The 22,755-nt window shown below is 44.8% G+C and overlaps 1 protein-coding gene across 12 annotated transcripts in view; it reads left to right on the top strand.

Annotated features, from left to right (window-relative positions):
- Positions 1-4,292: 4,292 nt before the first annotated feature.
- The window catches only part of GBF1 (golgi brefeldin A resistant guanine nucleotide exchange factor 1), a 152,920-nt gene continuing 134,457 nt past the window's right edge, over positions 4,293-22,755 (top strand). For 6 of the 12 annotated variants that reach the window (XM_008270406.4, XM_008270405.4, XM_070057313.1 and 3 more), the window contains exons 1-3: positions 4,293-4,580; positions 19,311-19,416; positions 21,323-21,389. In XM_008270406.4, the coding sequence (XP_008268628.2) occupies positions 19,321-19,416; positions 21,323-21,389 (163 nt within the window). In that variant the 5' untranslated portion in view covers positions 4,293-4,580; positions 19,311-19,320. Of the gene's footprint in view, positions 4,581-19,310; positions 19,417-21,322; positions 21,390-22,755 lie in introns of those variants that run through there. The other 6 variants (XM_070057319.1, XM_070057317.1, XM_070057315.1 and 3 more) reach the window with 4 other exon arrangements.

Raw genomic sequence — 22,755 nt, 5'->3', positions numbered from 1 at the left:
TTTCGGCTCTTCTTTGCCTAACACCTCTCTCTTTACTTTGCTATTCCCTCCTCCTCTCCCCTTCTTCCCCTGCTCTTCTCCAAAGGTGGCTTTGTGAATGAGACGAGCTGAAGTGGAATTCCAATTCTGCCACAAAGTCGCACCACTATCCAGTGACCTTGGACAAGTAACCCTCGTTCTGTCTCCCAACCCCTGCTGCCTCTCTGGGCTCAGGCTAGGGCTCTTCAGAAGCATATTATGTCAGCTCCTCAGTCTGCATCCCTCACCGGCCTGGGCTGTGCTCTGGCAGCTTCAACAGGGCTGTGTTCCTGATAACAAGGTGTGACCTCACTGCTCAAAAGGAACAGGACACACGTCGACGGTACACGTAGAGTTAGGTGCCCCTGAAAACCTCAAACCCAGTCCCATAATATGCCTTGAAAGCAAATATAACCACTCATAGACCCTGCTTAAAATCCTTCAGGGGCTCCTGATTGCTCTCAAGATAAAGGTCAAGTTCCCTAGCCCAGCATATTAAACCTTCAGGACCTGACCTTGTCTTATTCTAAATCCCCTGGTGATTTCCTGCATACCTATGGCCTTTTTTGTGACATCAATAATTAAAAAAAAAGATTTATCTATTTGAAAGGCAGAATTACATAGAGGCATATATATATACATACATATATATGTATGTATGTATATATATATATGTGTGTGTGTGTGTATATATATATATATATATATATATGGAGAGAGAGAGGGAGGTCTTCCATCCTCTGGTTCACTCCCCAAATGGCTGCAACAGTCGGAGCTGGGCCAATCTGAAGCCAGGAGCCAGGAGCTTCTTCCAGGTTTCCCACACAGGTGCAGGGGCCCAAGGACTTGGGCCATCTTCACTGCTTTTCCTGGCCATAGCAGAGTGCTTGATTGGAAGAGGAGCAGCCAGGACTTCAACTGGCACCCATATGGGATAATGGCACTGCAGGCAGCAGCTTTACGCCAGTCCCTCAATCAATCTTTATCTTGCTATGTCCCATCCTTCCTCCTAAGCTCTACTCAGGCCTTATTATCTTTTCCTGAAGTACTAGGTTAGTGAGAGGTCTAACCTCTTGCTCTTATGACCCTCCTTGTGCACGCCTTCAATTACCCCTCCCGCAATGTCAAAGGGATCAGCTTGGTTGTCCATTATGAGACTAGGATTTTTTTTTTTTTTTTATTTTGACAGGCAGAGTGGACAGTGAGAGAGAGAGAGAGACAGAGAGAAAGGTCTTCCTTTGCCATTGGTTCACCCTCCAATGGCCGCCGCGGCCGGCGCGCTGCGGCCGGCGCACCGCGCTGATCCGATGGCAGGAGCCAGGAGCCAGGTGCTTTTCCTGGTCTCCCATGGGGTGCAGGGCCCAAGCACCTGGGCCATCCTCCACTGCACTCCCTGGCCACAGCAGAGGGCTGGCCTGGAAGAGGGGCAACCGGGACAGAATCCGGCGCCCCAACCGGGACTAGAACCCGGTGTGCCGGCGCCGCTAGGCGGAGGATTAGCCTAGTGAGCCGCGGCACCGGCTGAGACTAGGATTTAAGAGATGCAAGGCCATGTCTTCTTCATCTTTCTATCCCCAGGGTGATGTAGAAATACAATACGTTTGTCATGTTGGAGTCTCAGAGGAAGATGCTAGTCAGTGCTTAGGAGGGCCTAGGGAATTGTCATCTCTCTTCTCCACCTCTACTGCACAATCATATACATTTTTTATTCGACAGATAGAGTTAGACAGTGAGAGAGAGACAGAGAGAAAGGTCTTCCTTCCGTTGGTTCACCCCTCAAATGGCCACCATGGCCAGAGCTGCACCGATCTGAAGCCAGGAGCCAGGTGCTTCTTCCTGGTCTCCCATGTGCATGCAGGGTCCAAGCACTTGGGCCATCCTCCACTGCCCTCCAGGGCCACAGCAGAGAGCTGGACTGGAAGAAAAGCAACTGGGTAAAACCCGGCGCCCATATGGGATACCGGTGCCATGACACCAGCCCCAATCATATACTTAAAAAAAAACTTATTTATTTGAGAAGCAGAATTACAGACAGAGAAAGGGAGAGACAGAGAAAGAGGTCTTCCATCTGCTGGTTCACTCCCCAAATGGCTTCAAGGGCCACAGCTGGGCTGATCTGAAGCCAGGAGCCAGGAGCTTCTTCTGGGTTTCTCATGTGCGTGTAAGAGCCCAAGTACTTGGGCCATCTTCTATTGCTTTCCCAGGTACATTAGTAAGGAGCTGGATCAGAAGTGGAACAGCCGGGATTTGAACCGGTGCCCATACAGGATGCTGGTGCTACAGCTAGACGCTTTGCCTACTACACCACAGCGCCAGCTCTGACAATCACATACTTGTGGGATGATGAATTTCTGGAGGTTCTTGGAAGTGGAGATGAAGGGGAGGCAGTTTTAGCCCTCTTAAGAGAGTTTTCCATTTGGCTTTTCAGGTTCTCCAGGACCTCTCAATGTGAGATCAGACCAGGAGACTGATTCCCATTTTCAAGTGAAGAGGAAAATGGCTCAGAGGTACCATGGAAAGTGATGCCATGGGGGTGGATCTTCTTTCCCCTGATTTCATTTGGGTGAAAGAGGCAAGATCCTCAGCTGGATCCAGAGGCCAGGAACCAAGTGTGCAGGTGCAGGGAGCAACTGAAGTGCTCTTCAGATTAGAGGATTATAGCACAGGGATGGTCTTTGTATGTCTGGTTTGAGACCACATTCCTGTGGGCTTAGGTATGGGGCTTCCCTGGACTTGGGTCATCCATAAATAGGAGGCAGTGTGGAGGGAGTTAGTATTTTTTTTTTCATTGCCTACCCCAGCAGATTTATCTGGGTCTTCAGGGATGCCTGAGTGCACTTCCAGCAGACTGGAAATTCCATCATTCAGTCTACAAGGAGAACATCCGTCCTCCTGTCTTCTTCCCATACACTCTCATTTCCAGGTAATTTTAAGTACCTTAGCAACCTCTTCATCTTTTTTTTTTTTTTTTTTTTAAGATTTATTTGTTTGAAAGAGAGAGAGAGACAGACAGAGAGGATTTCCACCTGCTGGTTAACTCTCCAAATACCTGTAACAGCTGGGCCAAGCCAGACTGAAACTAGGAGCCAGGAACTCCATCCGGTCTCCCACGTGGGTGGCAGGGATCCAAGTACTTGGCAATCATCTGCTGTCTCCCTGCTGCATTAGCAGGAAGCTGGATAGGAAGCATGAAGTACCTGCGACTTGAATCAGTCATTCAGATATGGGAGGCTTACCCTGCTGTGCCACAACACCTCTTTATCTCTTGCAAGGAAAGGAGTTAGCTGGGATGGAGGAGTGGGGCCGGGGAGCCCAGCAGGAGAATGAGAACAAGTGGGCATGCAGCCTTCAAGGCCTGTAATAATTTCTAAGGCAAACAGGAGAGGCTTCAATTTCCTGACAATGGTAACTTGGACTAACTTGTATACTTTTCCCCCAGTAGATAAGGTGTGTCCATGGTGTGGTATGAAGGGCAGAGTTGGGAATCACAGACTGATAGACGAGGTAGCAAAGGGAAGTGAGCAAGAGATGGATTGGGGGTAAGGACACCTGCGGTTGTCGCTCAGCTCCGCTATTGTGAAGCTAACTATGCGAACGTTGGGCCAGCTGTCCACTCTCGGACTCAATTTCTTGCTCTGGAAAATGAAGGACTTGAGTTTGACAGCCAATATTTCTGCCACCTCTCATTTTTTCTATTTCCAGATGGTAGGAATTGGGCAGGAGATAACTGAAACAGTTAGGATGGGACAGACACACCTGTGAGAAACCAAAACTCGGCATGCAGACGGAAGGGCAGGGGAGGGTTTGGACCGCCGCACGGTTTTAAGGAGGGGAGGAGTCCAGAGCGGCTTTGAAAGGACGTGATCCCTTAAGGGGCATGGTATTGCCCCAGGTGACTTTGACGGGATGTGCCTAGGGGTGCAGGGGCGTCCGCTCAACCTCTCAAAACGGACCCGCCCCCTTTCCAGCAAATCGTAGCTTTCCTCCCCATAATGCACAGCAGCCGCTGCCAAACCACACACTGCAACCGAACTCCTCTCTCTAACTCCACCTCTCCAACCGCCGGCATAATTTCCCATTTTTGATTGGCTTTTAAACTGTCACTCAGAGAGATCGCGTATCTGTTGGTTGTTCCCTGCCTACCCGCTTCTTTCCCGTGTAATCTCACCTCTTTAGGCACTACCCGCCCCCCGAAGCCAATTTCCTTTCTTCTATTGGATAACTGGAATGCCATTTTCCGCGGTGCCAAGATATGATTGGCTGTGCGTGGCAGGGCTGGCGCAGTTACCAGGCAGCGGGCTAGACTGAGGCTAGTTACCACGTCAGTGAGCTGACAGGGAAGGCAGCCGGTTCCACCGCCCGTCCTGGCCAACTCGTTACGGCCGACTGTGTGGTCCCACCCTGACTTCGGCCTCAACTTGCAGAATACGGGCTCCTTCCCTTTTCCCATCTGCCATCAGAGCCTGGAGAGCCACTCGGAGACGGCTCCGGGGCCGGGGCTGGACATGAGCAGCGGCTGCCGGTCCTGGGACTAGGCCCCGCCATTTTGGATCCGCTGACAGGTCAGCGAAGTCTCTTTCTGGAGTTCCAGTGGCTTGAAGGCCGCCCTGACATCGCGATAGGGAATAAGGGGGAAGGACGTTTAAGTTAAGCGAGCCAGTGTGGGTTAAGGGCGTAGCGGGCAGGAATAAAGCGAGAAAGGGGTTGTTGTGGGAGGGAACTGAGAGGCGTGCAGGGGGCAAAGGTCAGGCCCCTGCCGCAGGAGAGGCACTTTCAGCTCGGACTTTTTGCTCCCTTGCGAGTGCCCGAATCCCTTCTGTTTTCCCTTGCTTACCCCAGCCTTCAGCTCCTCTATTCTGGGGCTCTCTGTATCCTAAAGAGCCCAGCCCTCAAAAGCTGAAAGTAATCTAAGGAGCATTGTGCTTAATTTTGAGATTGTAGACCTTAGATATGCGTCTCTCCGGATTCTGTAGAGTGTCCACTTCTGTGTGACTGTCCTGTCAACACACCTGAATGGCTTCATTAACACTGGGTGGAGAGCCAGTGCAACCTAGACTCAGAAGACCCGTGGAAGGGTTAAGGTCAGCAGCAGGTAGAACTGGGCTATGAGAGGTTTTCCTCCTCCAGGCCAGCTCAGCTGCCAGACTTGTTGTGTAGATAACCCCTGGGGTTACCTTCTGGCCTGTTTCTTCCTTTAAACAATCTTCTACAGGTATTCTCTCCTGGCGAATGTTTGGGTTGGCGTTTCTGCTGGAGATCTCTTCACTTGACCGAAGGAGATGGTTTAGTCACAAGGAAACCTTTCTGTTATGCCATATTTGACCAAGGGCAGAGAGGGATTTGAATACTGGCAAAGTTTGATACTCACGGCCTGTTGTTGATAGTGGGCAAAAAGAGTCATGAGAGATGTTTAGCTAATTGTGGTAGGGTCGGGGCAGCAGAATAAGTGATGGAATCAAAGCCCAAAGGGTGTAGTTTATAGCGCTGTGATGACCTTTGAGAAAACTCTGTGTTGTAAAGCTGTGAAAGTTCACCAAGAGTAGAGTACTTTCAGAAATGATGAATGGTATAAATAGTGTTTTTAAGTGGACAATGTAGAAATTTATGTGCCCTTTAATTCAGGTATGAAAGGCACTTCTCTAGGCCCTGTGGAAGATACAAGAGAAAGGGTCTGCTTTGGGATCACTCAGTTTATGCATTTCTTAAAAGTAGTAGTATTTATGTGTATTTGCTTATGTAGAGCGTGTAGTAGGGTTAAAAGCAGGATCTGCCTAATGCCTTTCAGCATGTTGTGGGTACTCAGTGTTATCTGTACCTAGGAATAGTTTTAGTATGTGCTCAGGACTTGTGGCCTACTTCTGGCCTGGCAGTCAGAAATGCTTTTTCACTTTTGTGTGATGAGGTAGTAATAAGGAGATTGAAACCTCATACTGTTAAAAAGGAAAAGATATCTATCTAGGATCTTAAAATGACTGAGCTCGATTTCTCCTACCTAATTCCCTTTGCTCTCGTGACTGTGTGTGTGTGTGTGTGTGTGTGTGAAGGGATAACACTTAGAGTTTACATTTATCAATATTAAAATAAGTAGGATGGAGTGGTATCGGAAGTTATTTAGTGCTGATTTTGACTGGCTGATCTAAGTTGCAGAACTTCCAAAAAGATATCTGAAAGTGACAGATGAGATGACACAGCCCAGGAGGTACACAGGTTGGATGGGTCTGTGTTGGTCACCTGGGCCACTGCCCTGTTGAGTTGATATGGTCTGCATAATAGGCGATCTGGTCTCCGGGTAGATGGTGTGAGTAATCCAGCATTTTTCTGAAAGTGACTAAAGAAGCATCAGATTTCTTCGTTGTTTAGTTAAAAAGTCATTTTCTAGATAGCATTCATTCTGGATAGAAATGATTTTCCAGATAGAAATCATTTAACCTCCCACCCACAAATCAGAAATTTGTCCTTTCTTCAAAACTTGTATTTGAGCTTATTTTTTAAAAAGATTTAATGTAAAAAATGTAAAAATTATTCATATCTAATACTTGTGCATTTTCATGGGGTGCTGTGTGAATTTCAATACACGTGTACAGTGTAAACTGGTCACATCTGGCAAGTAGCATTTCATTGCCTTGGCTTTTTTTTTTTTTATGTTTAGAGCCTGTCAGCTTGTCTCTTCCAGTTCCTTATACAGGAGATAATACACAATTGTAAACTGTAGTCACCCCTCTGTGCTGTGGAACACTAGAACCTATTCTATCTAACTGTGTTTTGGTACCCTTTATCTGCCCTCAACAACCCACCCTGCCAACTTTTTTTTTTTTTTTTTAAGTTTTATTTATCTAAAGGCAGAGCTACAGAGAGAGAGAGAGAGAGAGAGGTCTTCCATCTGCTGGCTCACTCCTCAGACAGCCACAACGGCCAGAGCTGCACTGATCCGAAGCCAGGAACCTCCTCTGGGCCTCCAGGGTGGGTGCAGGGGCCCAAGGACTTGGGCCATCTTCCACTGCCCTCCCAGGCCATAGCAGAGAGCTGGACTGGAAGTGGAGCAGCCAAGACTCTAACCGGTGCCCATATGGGATGCCCATATGGTACTGCAAGCGGCGGCCCTGTCCACTATGCCACAGTGCTGGCCCCCAGCTTCTTTTTAATGGTGACTGTAGAGAGAGAGAGTTCCTTCAGTCTTGACAGTGATGTTTTTTGGCACAATAGGAATTCAAGTTTTAGACACATCTCTTCAGTAGGTGGGCACCAACCCCAGTTTTAGCTCACAGTTCTCAAAAGCTCCACTACTGTTTCACTTCTCTATGTTTCAAAAGTTAGGATTGACTGCCACTTTTAAATAATAACTTCATCGATAGGGTACTTAAACTGCCAGCTGTGGGTAGTTAGAGAGGAATAAAACAGTTCCTGCTTTTGAGGAGACTCACTGTATTTGTAGAGTATTCACCAGAAGTATCATCCCAGCCTTTGTACACCACTTCTAATTGATTGATCACACTTGATCCCTGTGGCTCAGTGTGACTGATTAGAGTGATTCTGCTGTTGGGCTCATGGTGGAGTTGAATTGAAGAGAGAAGCGGAGGTTCATTTTACCCCTGTAAGAGCTAGGTAAATTTAATAGGCTGCTATTCATCTTTTATTCTTACTTTTTTCTCTATTTTAGTGTGTTCAACTTTAGTTGTTTAATTGAATGAGAATATAATAGAGTGATGTGCTGATTTCGAGCCCCAGTGGCAGTAGAAGTGATCATGGAAGTAATTTGTTCCAGTAGCAGTGAAAGTGATCGTAGAAGCAATAGTAGCATAAATGATCATGGCTGTATGACAGCAAAGTAATGAGTTGCCATTTTATAAGCCAGGGGTTATAAGCTGAAATGCCTACGTATCCCACAAATAATGTAAATGAGTGAAGTGAGTCAGGTGGGAGTGTGGGTAAAATAGTGCACTGAAGGACTATGCCCTTGTTTTAAGGAGGCAGCTACTGTGTATTCAACAGATGTTATCATTGAGAGTGTAGGCACAGCCTGAACAGACTTCCTATTTTTCAGAAGCTTGAAATCCAGATCAATGTGCTTTTTAATTATTGGCAACTAGTTAAATTTTTTGGCAAACTTTGCAGACCAAAAAAAGTATGTCTGTGGACTGGCATCTGCCTGATGGCCACTGAATGGTAATGCCTGATATACAAGATGGGCAGGCCTTAGGAGACATAATCACTGCCATTCTCCCTATGTGTAATCAGACCTAACTTTTTCTTTTCTTTTCTTTTTTTTTTTTTTAAGAAATATGGTAGTTCTACTCCCATGCTTTTTTTTTTTTTTAAAGATTTATATATTTTACTTGAAAGTCACAATTACACAGAGAGAGAAGGAGAGGCAGGAGGGGATGTCTTCCATCCGTTGGTTCACTCTTCAATTGGCTGCAATGGCCAGAGCTGTGCCAATCCGAAGCCAGGAGCTTCTTCTGGGTCTCCCACGTGGGTACAGGGGTCCAAGGACTTGGGCCGTCCTCTACTGATTTCCCAGGCCATAGCAGAGAGCTGGATCGAAAGTGAAGGAGCTGCTTCTAGAACCGGGGCTCAAAAGGGGTGCTGGCACTTCAGGCTAGGGCTTTAACCTGCTGTGCTGCAGTGCCAGCCCCAGACTTAACTTCCTTTGTTCTGCTTTGCTGTCATTCTTACACATTGGGCACCTTGAATGGTTGAGATATGAGAAAGATACTTTGTTTCATTTTTCATCTCCAGGCAGGCAGAAGAAACATCTTTGTACTTCAATCAGTGGCTTGCCTTCCCTTGCACACTTTTTTTTAATGAAATTAAAAAAAAATTTTTTTTTTTAGATTTACTTATTTATTTGAGAGGCAGAGTTATAGACAGAGAGAGGGAGAGACAGAGAGGTCTTCCATCTGCTGCTTCACTCCCAAAATGGCTGCAAGGGCCGGAGCTGGGCTGATGAACCCAGGAGCCAGGAGATTCCAGGTCTTCCACGCGGGTGCAGGAGCCCAAGCACTTGGGCCATCTTCCACTGCCTTCCCAGGCCATTAGCAGAGAACTAGATTGGAAGAGGAGCAGTTGGGACATGCACTGGTGCCCATAGGGGATGCTGGTGCCACAGGTGGAGGCTTAACCTACCATGCTACAGCACCAGCCTGCACACACAATTTTTGAGGTAGTCAGAGTCTCAAGACATAGAAGATGGCATGGCAGAGCTTAGCTATACGGGTCACCTGATTAGCAGGTCTGGGAGGATTTTCCAGTCTTGCTCTGTCAGGGCATCAACTTTTTTTTCCTGGTTTGCCTTTCTCTTACCTCCACCCTTTGAGTAAATTTCTTGAGTCCACGAGATTGTTTACTAGTTCAGTTATTAGCACAGAACTATGGTGTATTCCTTGGCTGGCTCTGGAAGTGTTGTAAGCTCAGTCTCTTGAGCACTTCTTTGGGCTACTCAAGGGAGTGAGTGTATATAAACATTGGAAAGGTCCATTGAGGGTCATTCAGCTCCCTGGTGCCATCTACCCTTCCAGAAAGCCTATCAGAATTTTCTTGGTGCAGAGGTCTGTTACACCAGGACATTATGGGGGAAAAAGAGTCCACTGGAGAATCTTTTTATTAATTAGGTAAGGGCAACTTAGAAGGAAAAACTTACATAGGATTTGGAGGGACTTAACTCAGTTTCTCTTTCTTAATTTCCTATGCCTTCCTAAAGAGAGAGAGAGAGAGAGAGAGAGAGAGAGAGAATGTGAATGTGTATGTATGTGTGTGTGTGTGTGTGTGTTGGGAAGAGGAAGGATAGTACTTAAAGTTTACATTTATTGATTTAAAATAAGCAAGATCAAAAACTTAAAAAATGAAATAAGTGGAATGGAATGGTATACTAATAGCAGCTCTTTCAGTACATTTTATCCTGATTTGTAATTAAATAATAGCTATTTAGAACCAAAGAAAATAAAACATACACGTATATGAGGACTTGACAGTTACACAAAGAATTATATTATTTCACAGAAAAAGTGTGAGTGTGCAAGTAACATTTGAGGAAGCATCAAGATGGAGGCAGGTGTTGTGGTGCAGTGGATTAAGCGGCTGCTTAGGATGCCCACGTGCCACATTGGAGAGTCTGGGATCGAGTCCTGCCTGTGGTCCAGTTTCCTGCTAATGTTCCTGTCAGGCAGCAGATGTTGACTCAACTTGAGTCCCTGCCATCCACGTGGGAGACCTGAACGGAGTTCCTAGCTCCTGGCTTTGTATTGGCTCTGCCCTGGCTGTAGTGGGCATTTAGGGAGTGAACCAGCAGATGGAAGATCCTCTGTCCTCTCCCCTCTAACCTTACCCTTCTCCCCTCTCCCCATTACTCTGCCTTTAGAATAAATAAATTTTTTTTTTTCTTTTTTGCTAGGCAGAGTGGACAGTGAGAGAGAGAGACAGAGAGAAAGGTCTTCCTTTTGCCGTTGGTTCACCCTCCAATGGCTGCCGCGGCCGGCGCGCTGCGGCTGGCGCACCGCGCTGATCTGGTGGCAGGAGCCAGGAGCCAGGTGCTTTTCCTGGTCTCCCATGGGGTGCAGGGCCCAAGCACCTGGGCCATCCTCCACTGCACTCCCTGGCCACAGCAGAGGGCTGGCCTGGAAGAGGGGCAACCAGGACAGAATCCGGCGCCCCGACCGGGACTAGAACCCGGTGTGCCGGCGCCGCTAGGCGGAGGATTAGCCTAGTGAGCCGCGGCGCCGGCCAAATAAATATTTTTTAAAAAGACTTATTTATTTATTTGAAAAGCAGAGTTACAGAGAGGCAGAGGCAGAAAGAGAGAGAGAGGTCTTCCATCCACTGGTTCACTCCCCAAATGGCCGCAATGGCCGGAGCTGGGCCAATCCAAAGCCAGGAGCTTCTTCCAGGTCTTCCATGCGGGTGCAGGGGCCCAAGGACTTAGGCCATCTTCTACCGCTTTTCCAGGTCATAGCAGGGAGCTGGATTGGAAGTAGAGCAGCTGGGACTTGAACTGGTGCCCATGTGGAATGCTGGCACTGTAGATAGCAGCTTAACTTACTGTGCTACAAGCCAGACCCTCACTCAAATTTTAAAATAATTTTTGTTTGTTGTCAGGCATTGGGAACAAAATCCCAATAAATCAGATGTTCATAGATTTGTAGTAGAGATATATAATTATAAATCAGGATAAGATGTATTTAAATAGCACCATGTACAAAGTGTTATGGGTGACTAGAAAGGGATACTAATACTGTCTGGAGAATGAGTTGGCTAGAGAAGACCTCACAGATCAAGTATTATCAGAAAAACAGCTAACATGTATTAGTTTTTTTTTTTTTTTTTTTTTTTTTTTTTTTTTTAGATCTATTTTATCTGAAAGAGTTACAGAGAGAGGTAGAGTCAGAGAAAAAGGTCTTCCATCTGCTGGTTCACTCCCCAGATGGCCACAACAGCCAGAGCTGCGCCAATCCAAAGCCAGGAGCCAGGAGCTTCTTCCAGGACTCCCACACGGGTGCAGGGGCCCAAGGACTTGGGCCATCTTTCACTGCTTTCCCAGGCCATAGCAGAGAGCTGGATCGGAAGAGGAGTAGCTGGGACCAGAACCGGCACCCATATGGGATGTTGGTGCTTCAGGCCAGGGCTTTAACCTGCTGTGCCACAGTGCTGGCCCCATGTATTAGGTTTTAATATCCCAGGTACTGTGCTAGGTGAGACCTTATTTAGGTCTGACAAGAAACTCACGAGGAGATCTTATTATTATTTTTAATAAAGAAATGTAAACTGAGGCCCAGAGAGGCTAAGTAACATGGCTAAGATCTTGTAGTTATTAACAGTGTGGATTGGAGCTCAAGTCTGTCTTGACTCTAAAGCCTATTCTTGTAACTATTGTGTCTTTTATTTATTTATTTTTAAAGATTTATTTTTTGAGAGGCAGAGAGAGAGGTCCTTCATCTGCCGGTTCATTTCCCAAATGGCTGCAATGGCTGGAGCTGGGTCAATCCAAAGCCAGGAGCTTTCTTTGGGTCCCCTACCTGGGTGCAGGTGCCCAAGCACTGGTGCCATCTTCCACTGCCTTCCCAGGCCATTAGCAGAGAGCTGGATCAGAAGTGGTGCAGCCCGACATCAACTGGCACCCACATGGGATGCAGCACTTCAAGTAGAGACTCAATCTTTTATGCCACAATGCTAGCCCCACTACTGTGTCTTTTGACTCCTTCATTGACTTGGATTGAGTAAAGGTTTATTTACCAGGTGGACAAGAGTAAGCTTTCCAAATAGAAAGGGAACAGCATTCACAAAGGCTGGTAGCAAAGACTATGACTTCAAAAAGGAGGAACTTTTCATGGTGTATTTTATGTATACAAATAATATTTATAACATATTTGGGGTGTCAGTACCCCAAAACACCTTAAAAAAAGCAGAACTTGGGGGCGGGCATTGTGGCAAAGCAGGGAAAGTTGTTGTATGCAGTGCTGGCATCCTGTATGGGCATTGATTTGTGTCCCTGTCACTCCACTTCCCATCCAGCTCCTTGCTAATGGTTTTGGGAAAAGCAGTGGAAGATAGCTCGAGTGCTTGGGTCCCTGCCACGCACGTGGAGAGATCTGGAAGAAGCTCTTGGCTCCTGACTTTGGCCTGGCCCAGTCTTGGCAGTTGTGGCCATCTTGGGAGTGAACCAGTGAATGAAAGATCTTTCTCTCCTCTTTCTGTAACTCTTTCAAATGAAATAAATAAATCTTTATAAAAAAAATCAAAACCAGAACATCACCAATACTGAGGCTACAGGTACATGTTCCCTTCCCTGTTAGTCCCCCCACCAGACCCTTGCCACTTGTCAAAATTCTTAACTTTTTTGTGAATTTCTCTGGAGTATAGTCCTAGAAGTAGAATTGCTGAGGTATCTGAATGATATGAAACTCTTTTCAAGCTAATGTGAAATTGTATTCCAACTGGTTATTCAGTTTAGATACTCTCCAGGTACTTGGTCTCCATTTTTACCAACTCTTAGTATTGTCAGATTTAAAAGTTGTTGCTATTTTGGGACTATAAAATTGTATCTCATTATAATCTTATTTTGTAATTTTTTTTTTTTTTGACAGGCAGAGTGGACAGTGAGAGAGAGAGACAGAGAGAAAGGTCTTCCTTTGCCGTTGGTTCACCCTCCAATGGCTGCCACAGCTGGCGCGCTGTGGCCGGCGCACCGCGCTGATCCGATGGCAGGAGCCAGGAGCCAGGTGCTTTTCCTGGTCTCCCATGGGGTGCAGGGCCCAAGCACCTGGGCCATCCTCCACTGCACTCCCTGGCCACAGCAGAGGGCTGGCCTGGAAGAGGGGCAACTGGGACAGAATCCGGCGCCCCGACCGGGACTAGAACCCAGTGTGCCGGCGCCGCTAGGCGGAGGATTAGCCTAGTGAGCCGCGGCGCCGGCCTTATTTTGTAATATTTCTAATGAAACGAATAAGTTAATAAATTTATTTGCTGTTTGTATTTCCTATCTGTGAAATTCCTATATTATTCATGTCTTGCTAATTTGGCAATGGAGTTATATATCTATTTCTTACAGTTTTATAGCAGTTATTAAGTCTGCTGGATATTTCTCCTTTTTTAGTTAGATGTGTTATAAATGCTTTCTACCAGTTTGTGACTTATTTTTCCCCCTTTTATGGTGTCTTTTGAATAAACATAATGTTAACATAGTTGAATTCACCAACTTTTATTTTAGGGTCTGTGTTTTTTTTTTTTTTTAATTTTAATTTTACTTATTTGAAAGAGTTACAGAGGGAGGGAGTGACAGAGACAGAGGTCTTCCATCTGCTGGTTTACTCCCCAAATGGCTGCAACAACTTATGTGGAGCCAGGAGCTTCTTCTGGGTCTCCCACATGGGTGCAGGAATCCAAGTATTTGAGCCATCTTCTGTTTCCTTTGCAGGAGTGTTAGCAGGAAGCTGAATCAGAAGCAGAGTATCTGGGGTTTGAACTGGCACTCAGCTATGGGATGCTGGTGTTCAAGTGGTTGCTTAACCCGCTGCACCACACAACCATCCCCTAAATGTTTCTTTTTTACTAGGAAGCTTAAGAAAATGATTTTTTGCTTAGATCTTTGCTGTATTAGAAAGTTGTTAGCTTTTGTAGCCTAGTGGATTTGTTTTTTAAAGATTTTACTTATTTGAGAGAGTTACAGACAGTAAGAGGGAGAGACAGAGAAAGGTCTTCCCTCTGTTGGTTCACTCCCCAAATGGCCTCAACGGCTTGAGCTGTGCCTATCTGAAGCCGGAGAGCCAGGTACCTCTTCCTGGTCTCCCATGTGGGTGCAGGGGCCCAAGGACTTGGGCCATCTTCTGCTGCTTTCCCAGGCCACAGCAGAGAGCTGGATTGGAAGAGGAGCAGCCGAGACTAGAACTGGCACCCATATGGGATGCCGGTGCTGCAGGTGGAGGATTAACCTACTATGCCACCACACTGGCCCCAGCCTAGTGGATTTTGAGCACATGTTGGTTTGACTGCTTTCAATTATGATGTTGGTTTAAAATTTACTTCCTCCAGGATAGCATGGAGAGTCTATCAGATCTCAGTCAGTCCCATTGTCACTTTTGTTTGCAATTTATAGTATTGTTTTGTTTTTTCACTTATTGTTGTGCTATTTTAGTTGGGTATGTTTTCTCTCACTCTACCAGTTCTTTAAAAGAGAAATTGAATATTCTTATTTATATTATTTTTTTTTCTTTTTTTTTTCTTTTTTTTTTTTTTTTTTTTTTGACAGGCAGAGTGGACAGTGAGAGAGAGAGACAGAGAGGAAGGTCTTCCTTTTGCCGTTGGTTCACCCTCCAATGGCCGCCGCTGCAGCCGGCACACCGCGCTGATCCGATGGCAGGAGCCAGGATCCAGGTGCTTTTCCTGGTCTCCCATGGGGTGCAGGGCCCAAGCACCTGGGCCATCCTCCACTGCACTCCCTGGCCATAGCAGAGAGCTGGCCTGGAAGAGGGGCAACCGGGACAGAATCCGGCGCCCCGACCGGGACTAGAACCCGGTGTGCCGGCGCCGCAAGGTGGAGGATTAGCCTATTGAGCCACGGCGCCGGCTATATTATTTTTTTTTTAAAATATATTTATTAGAAAGGCAGAGTTACAGAGAAGGAGAGACAGAGAAAGAAATCCACTGGTTCACTCCCCAGGTGGCTGCAATGACCTGGCCTGGGCCAGGCTGGAACTCTATCTGGGTTTCTTATGTGGGTGGCAGGGACCCAAATATTTGAGCCATCTGCTGCTGCTTCCCTGGGCACATTAGCAGGATACTAGATGGGAAGTGGAGCAGCTGGGACTTGAAGTGGAACCCATATGAGATGCCCCATCATAGGCAGCAGCTTAACCTGCTGCACCACAGTGCCAGTCCAGTATATTCTTTATAGTGTCTCCTTCTGATCCCTAAAATATTTTTTTATAATCGTGGATATTTGATATGTAATTTGAATATGTACTGAATAGTAACTGTTGAAGAACCTCTGTGGTATGTCTTCCATTTGCTTTTCTGGCTTTTCTACTCATTATTCCCTTAAGATTAATGTTCCAGCCCGGAATAAGCATAATCCCCTAAGTACATGCAGAAATTTCCTACTATGGGCTTTACTTTTGCCATTCCCTCTTTATATATGTAGGTATTTAAAATCTTTTGTTTGCCTTTTCCAAGCCTTCCACCAGAAAGTTTCTTTGCATCGCTACTGTAATACTATGTATGACTCATGTATTGGAGACATGTATTTGTGTGTATATATATTTTCTAAAAGATTTATTTATGTATTTGAAAGGCAGAGTTAGAGAGAGAGAAAGAGGAGAGACAGAGACAGAGACAGTGCTGGTTTACTCCCCAAATGTCTTCAGGGCTGGGCCAGGGCTGGGCCAGGCTAAAGCCAGGAGCCTGGAGTTTCTTCCGAATCTCCCACGTGTGTGCAGGGGCCCAAGCATTTGGACCATCTTCTGCTGCTTTCCCAGGTGCATTAGCAGGAAGCTAGGTTGGAAGTGGGGCAGCCAGGACTGGAACTGGCACCCATATGGTATGCTGGCCCTGAAGATGGTGGCTAACCTGTTGTGCCACAGCGCCAGCCCTATATCTGTGTTATCGGTTCCACTAGATTATTAATCCCTTCTGGAATGTCTAGTGGGTGAGTAGGAACTTGTATAACTGTGCCTAGTTTGCTTAGCATGTGCTAAGTAATGTGGGATTGAATGAAGTAAATGTGAGTTAATTAACTTTGATTAGGGCTTGCAATCATTTGCACATGGAATAGTACAACTACTTTTCTGAAGAGCTTATTTACTTTTGTAAGTTAACTGAAATCTAAAAATAACAGGTAGTATTCGTTTGTGGCCCAATATTCAAAAGATATAAAGGAACAAACAGAAAAAAGTAAATCTTCCTCTCACCCCTGTGCCCAGTCACCCAGTTCCCCAGTCAAGCAGTTTCTTTCCCTGGAGACAACCTATTAGCAATTTCTTACAGGTGCCTCCACAAACCTGGAGCATATTCATTGTGCCTGTGTAATTTAAATATGGAAAGATACTAGGAGAGAATTAAAAAAAAAAATGGCGCTGTGGTGTAGCCAGCGAAGCCGCTGCCTGCAACGCCATCCCTTGTGGGTGCTGGTTGAGTCTTGGCTGCTCCACTTCTGGTCAGGCCCCATGCTAATGGCTTAGGAAAGCTGTGGAAGATGACACAAGTGCTTGGGCCCCTGCACCCATGTGGGGGACCCAGAAGAAGCTCTGGCTACTGGGTTCGGCCTGGTGCAGTACTGGTCATTGTGACCATTGATGGAGTGAACCAACAGATGGAATACCTCTCTCTTTAACTCTGCCTTTCAAATAAATACAATACATCTTAAAAAAATGTGTTGTATTTATTTGAAAGCTAGAGCATCAGTGATAGAGCAAGAGAGAGACAGAGATGAGAGAGTGACAGAGACAGATGGAGGGAATGCTTTTCCTAGGCTATTAGCGAGGAGCTAGATCAGAAGTAGAACAGCTGGGACTCAAATGGGTACCCATGTGGGGTGCCGGCACTGCAGGCAGAGGCTTAACCTTCTGTGCCACAGTGCTGGCCCCCAAATCATTTTTACACTTGATCTTAGTCAAAAGGTCAAGAAGTGATCCCCAAATCATTTTTATAAAAGAGTATTTGAAAGGCAGAGATCTTCCATCCACTGGTTCACTGCCTAAATGCCTATAACAGCCAGTGCTGTACCAGGCCAGGCCAAAGCCAGTATCCAGGAACTCCATTTGCTTCTTCCATGTAGGTGACAGGAATCCAAGTACTTGGGTCCTCATCTGCTCCTTCTCCGGCACATTAGCAGGGATCTGCATTGGAAATGGAACAACCAGGATTTGAACCAGCACTCCAATACAGTATGCCAGTGTTGCAAGTGGCTGAACAATTTGCTGCACACCACGCCTGCTTCCACCCCTCATTTTTTAATTTGTCTTCTATTTGTTGAGTCTTCTACTCCTTGAAGAGATCATTAGTGTATGTTGTCATCATTGAGCCTTCTCAGAAGAGAATATGGTGTTTTAGGTCATTATATTCCTAGAGTGTTAGGAATGTCGATGGTCTTTGTCTTCTGAGACTAATCTAGTCATTTCTTTAAATTGTCATTAATGCAAATATTGCAAATATTGCCTTGTGTTGGATTCTTTTATGGATTGGGGGAGATGTTGTGGGTCTGAATAAAATTGTACCAAGTGTTTCTTTTTTTTCCTTTATACTGATTGCTTTCATTTTTTTACTTTCTAGGGGTCCTTATCTTATGCAAATTGCACAAATGGAACTACTTGTAGAGGGTATATTTTTCCCAAAATCTCTGACTGTATCTCAGTTTTGTTTTAGGCCCTACTACACTGTATAAATGCCTCAAAGGCAGAAATTATGTTTTATCTTTTCTGCTATTATTAGTGTTTAATTATATTGATAGCACAGTAATACATTCTCCTTATAAAAATTAAAATATTATAGATAAATATTTTCTGATTGCATCCTGATGTCACAACACCTTCCTCAGAGATACTGATCATTATAAGTTTGGATACATCTACTTAGACCTTTTATTCTGTATTTACGTATCTGTATGTGTATCTATACAAAATTTTAACTTGTCAACGTGAGTGATTCAGAAATATTTCAAGGGGAAAGGGCAAATTACAGAAAAATGTATCTCATTTATATAAAGTATAAAAGTACAGAATATTACTAAATATTTAAAATGTGTATCAATGAAGTAAAAATATAAAACAATAAAGGATTTAGTAAACATCATACTTTGAATACAGGTAGTTAAGGGCAAAAGAGAGGAGGATCTTACATTAGGGAGGTTCTTGGAGGCTTCATTCCAGCTGGGAATTGGCTCTCATTTTACTCCATATTTTAAAAAACAGAAACCTTTATGTTTTTTGCAAGGTGGATTAGTTGCATGATGTTTACATACATGGTAACATTTAGTCATATACTACAATTTTTTTTTCGTTTTACAATATATATGAATTCTTTCCATGTCTTATTTACATTGTATTCTGAGAACTCTGCAAGATGCTTTATGCATTGTAGGTGCTTACTGAATAAATAGGTTTGGAATCCCTTCTTCCCTTACCCTGGTAGTCTTACTGTTAACACTCTCCTTGAGTCTGTCCAACTTTCCCACATCTGCTTTTTTTTTTTTTTTTTTAAGATTTATTTATCTGAAAGGCAGAGTTATACAGAGGTAGAGGCAGAGAGAGAGAGAAAGGTTTTCCACCAGCTGGTTCAATCCCCAGATGGCTGAAATGGCTGGAGCTGTGCTGATCCGAAGCCAGGAGCCAAGAACTTCTTCCAGTCTCCCATGTGGGTGCAGGGGCCCAAGGACTTGGGCCATCTTCTGTTGCTTTCCCCGGCCATAGCAGAGAGTTGGATTGGAAGTAGAGCAGCTAGGACTCGAACTGGCGCCCATATGGGATCCCGGCACTGCAGGTGGCAGCTTTACCCATTACTCCACAGCACCGGCCCCACATGATTTTCTGAAAACCAAGAAGAAATAGTTTCTAATTTTCTCACCTGAGGAGAGAATTCTCCAAGGCATCAAAGAAAATCTTATGATAGTTCACTGGAGAGTACTTTTAGGAGAGCTAGGTTGTTGGATTTATAACATAAAACAGACTTCATCCTATCTTAGCATTATAGCTAGAAAATCTTGTTACTGCCAAGTTAAATCACAATTCTAACCTTATCAAATTCTGATTTAAGGATAGATATGCTCTGAATAATCATATATTTACCAGACTTCTCTCTCAACTGTTTCTTGCTAGGTTTGCCAGGATGGTAGATAAGAATATTTACATCATTCAAGGGGAGATTAACATTGTGGTTGGGGCCATCAAACGAAATGCCCGATGGAGCACCCATACACCACTGGTAAGTGGGGAGTGGGCAGGTACCCTGGTCACTGACATATTGTAAAGGATCTGATGCATAGTTAAAATTGTAATCAGATAGTAGGCATTCAAAGTTGCTTTTGGTATCAAGAACTCTTCTGTTTTGTTCCAACTAGCATCAGCTTTCTAGGCTGTCTTTTTCTCTCTGGAACCCAAAAGATCATATCATTTTATATATATGGTTATATATATTAAAGATTTATTTATTTATTTGAGAGGCAGAGTTACAGACAGAGTGCGAGACAGAGAGAGAGGTCTTCTAACTGTTGGTTCACTCCCTAGTGGCTGCAATGTCTGGGCAAGCTGAAGCTAGGAGCCAGGAGTCAGGATCTTCCTCTAAGTCTCCTACATAGATGCCTAGGCTCAAGTGCTTGGGCCATCTTCCACTGCTTCCCAAGGTGCATTAGCAGGGAGCTGGATTATAAGTAGAGCAGCTGAGACTAAAACTGGCGCCCATATGGGATGCCAGCTTAACCTACTATGCCACAGCACTGGCCCCTTAGATATTTTTAAGCATTTTTTTTAAAGATTTATTTATTTGAAAGACATAGTTACAGAGAGACAGAGAAAGATAGAGAGGTCTTTCATCTGCTGGTTCTCTCCCAAAATAGCTGCAATGGCTGGAGGTGAGCCATTCTAAAGCCAGGAGCTTCTTTGGGGTCTCCCCTGTGGGTGCAGGGATCCAAGCACTTGGGCCATTCTCCACTGCTTTCCCAGGCACATTAGCAGGGAGCTGGATTGGAAGTGGAGCAGTCGGGACTCAAACTGGCAGCCATGTGGGATGCTGGTGCTGCAGGCCAGGGCTTTAACCTACTGCGCCACAGTGCTGGCTAAGATATTTTTAATATTTATTTATTTGAAAGGCAGAGTTACAGGGAAAGAGAGGGGGAGAGGCAGAGAGAGATCTTCCATCTGCTGTTTCACTCCCCAGATGGCTGCAATGGCTGGAGCTGGAGCCAGGAGCTAGGAGTTTCCCACGTGGTTGCAGGGGCCCAAGGACTTGAGCCATTTTCTACTGCTTTCCCAGGCCACAGCAGAGAGCTAGATTGGAAATGGAGCAGCCAGGACCCGAACCAGTGCCCTAATGGGATGCTGGCACTGGCCCCAATAAATAAATCTTTTAAAAAAACAACTTTTTTTTTTTTTTTTTTTTTTTTTTTTTTGGACAGGCAGAGTGGACAGTGAGAGAGAGAGAAAGGTCTTCCTTTGCCATTGGTTCACCCTCCAATGGCCGCCGCGGCCAGCACGCTGAGGCCGGCGCACCGCGCTGATCCGAAGGCAGGAGCCAGGTGCTTATCCTGGTCTCCCATGGGGTGCAGGGCCCAAGCATTTGGGCCATCATCCACTGCACTCCCTGGCCATAGCAGAGAGCTGGCCTGGAAGAGGGGCAACCGGGACAGAATCTGGCGCCCCAACCGGGACTAGAACCCGGAGTGCCAGCGCCGCTAGGCGGAGGATTAGCCTGTTAAGCCGCGGCACTGGCCTTAAAAAAACTTCTTATGTTCATTTATAAAAATGAATTTGTTTAGAATTAAGTTAGGAATGTCTTTGAAATGAATACATGTGAACATATAATGAGTATGAAGAAGGAGAAGAGACAATAATACATACATAAAGGACATAGCAGACTATGGTAGCTTGAGTACTATGGTGATGATATAAATTAGCACTTCAGAATTCACTGTTTTGGGTAAGTTCAGAGTATCTCTATGAATAAGAGATTAAGGAACAGGAAAATATGCACCATGATCAACTCTTTTTTGGTTGGAAGAAAAATATACTGGATTTTCTGGTGGGTTTATAGAAAGAGTCCTTGATCTATCCTTTATTTTCTTTTCCTTCTTTTGGCCTAGTAATGACTTTTTTTTAACCTATGTGTTCTATAGGATGAAGAACGGGATCCTTTGCTGCATAGTTTCAGTCATCTCAAGGAGGTTTTAAACAGTATAACAGGTAAGTCTCCACATCTAGGTTAGGATTCCCTATCCTGGTAAAAAATATATCTGCATTTGATTTATGTAGACATGAGCAAACTTTCTGTAAAGGACCATAGAATAAATATTTTAGTTTTTTTTTTTTTTTAAAGATTTATGTATTTGTTTGAAAGGCAGAGTTATAGAGAGAGAGAGGAGAGAGAGAGAGATCTTTTTATCTGGTTCATTCCCTAAACAGCTGCAATGACCAGGACTGGGCCAGTCCAAAGCCAGGAGCTGCTTCCAGGTCTCCTATGTGGGTGCAAGGCCCCAAGGACTTGATCCATCCTCTGCTGCTTTCCTGGGAGCATTGTCTGGGAGCTAGATTGGAAGTGGAGCAGCCAGGACTCCAACCGGTGCTTGTATGGGATGCTGGCTTAACAGGCTGTGGTTTTAACCTGTTGCCCCATAGCACTAACCCTCATATTTTAGGTTTTGTGGGCCCTATACAGCTGTGCAACTACTCAGCTGTGTCTTTGTAGCTCAAAAGCAGCCACAGATAAACCATAAAGGAATGAGTAATATATATTAACAAAAAATCTATAAGCCAAATTTGATCATGAGTATAGTTAGCCAGCTTCTGGTTTATTGCTTTGCTTTTTGGTTTTCTTTGTTCTCAGAATCTTTTTTCCTTTTATTTTCTTCTCTTAGTTTCCTAATCATAATAATTTTATATAATATGCATGTGTTTAGAATTTCTGAAGCCATTTTCACATTTATTACCTTATTGAACTTTTATATAGACCTGTGAGGGAGTTATCATGGATATTATCTCCTTTTTATGAAAGAAGTTGAAGCCCAGAGATTTTTGAAGTGATTCAGCTGAAGTTATATTAATCCTAAGAGGTGGAGTCAAAAGTAGAATTCAGGTCTTTGACACCCAAATAGTGCTTTTTCCCTATTCTGCATTGCTTCTCTATATACTATAAGGAGATGTACTCCTGAGGAGCCTTATATTGTATGTAAATGTGGCATAGATGGAAGGAAATCTCAACATTTAGGAGTTTTTCAAGGGGATGTATATAGTTAGAAAGAGGAAGCTTCAGATCTGTGTTCCTTTGTTGACCATTGTTCTTACCTTGTCTAACCCTGGAAGGCTTTTAGCTAGTGACTATCTTAGACCATAATTGAATAATATTTAGTATTCTGCAAATTAAACAACCAGTAAACAAAAAGTTTCCTCCATTCATGAGAAATGTGGGAGATCTGGAGAATTTTTTTTTTTTTTTTGAACAGGCAGAATTAGACAGTGAGAGAGAGAGAGAGACAGAGAGAAAGGTCTTCCTTCTATTGGTTCACCCCCCAAATGGCTGCCACGGCCAGCGTGCTGTGCCGATCCGAAGCCA

Source organism: Oryctolagus cuniculus, chromosome 15, assembly GCF_964237555.1.
Source record: "Oryctolagus cuniculus chromosome 15, mOryCun1.1, whole genome shotgun sequence".
Classification (NCBI taxonomy): domain Eukaryota; kingdom Metazoa; phylum Chordata; class Mammalia; order Lagomorpha; family Leporidae; genus Oryctolagus; species Oryctolagus cuniculus.
Note: the sequence above shows the minus strand (reverse complement) of the source record. Positions and strands in the feature narration are given on the sequence as shown.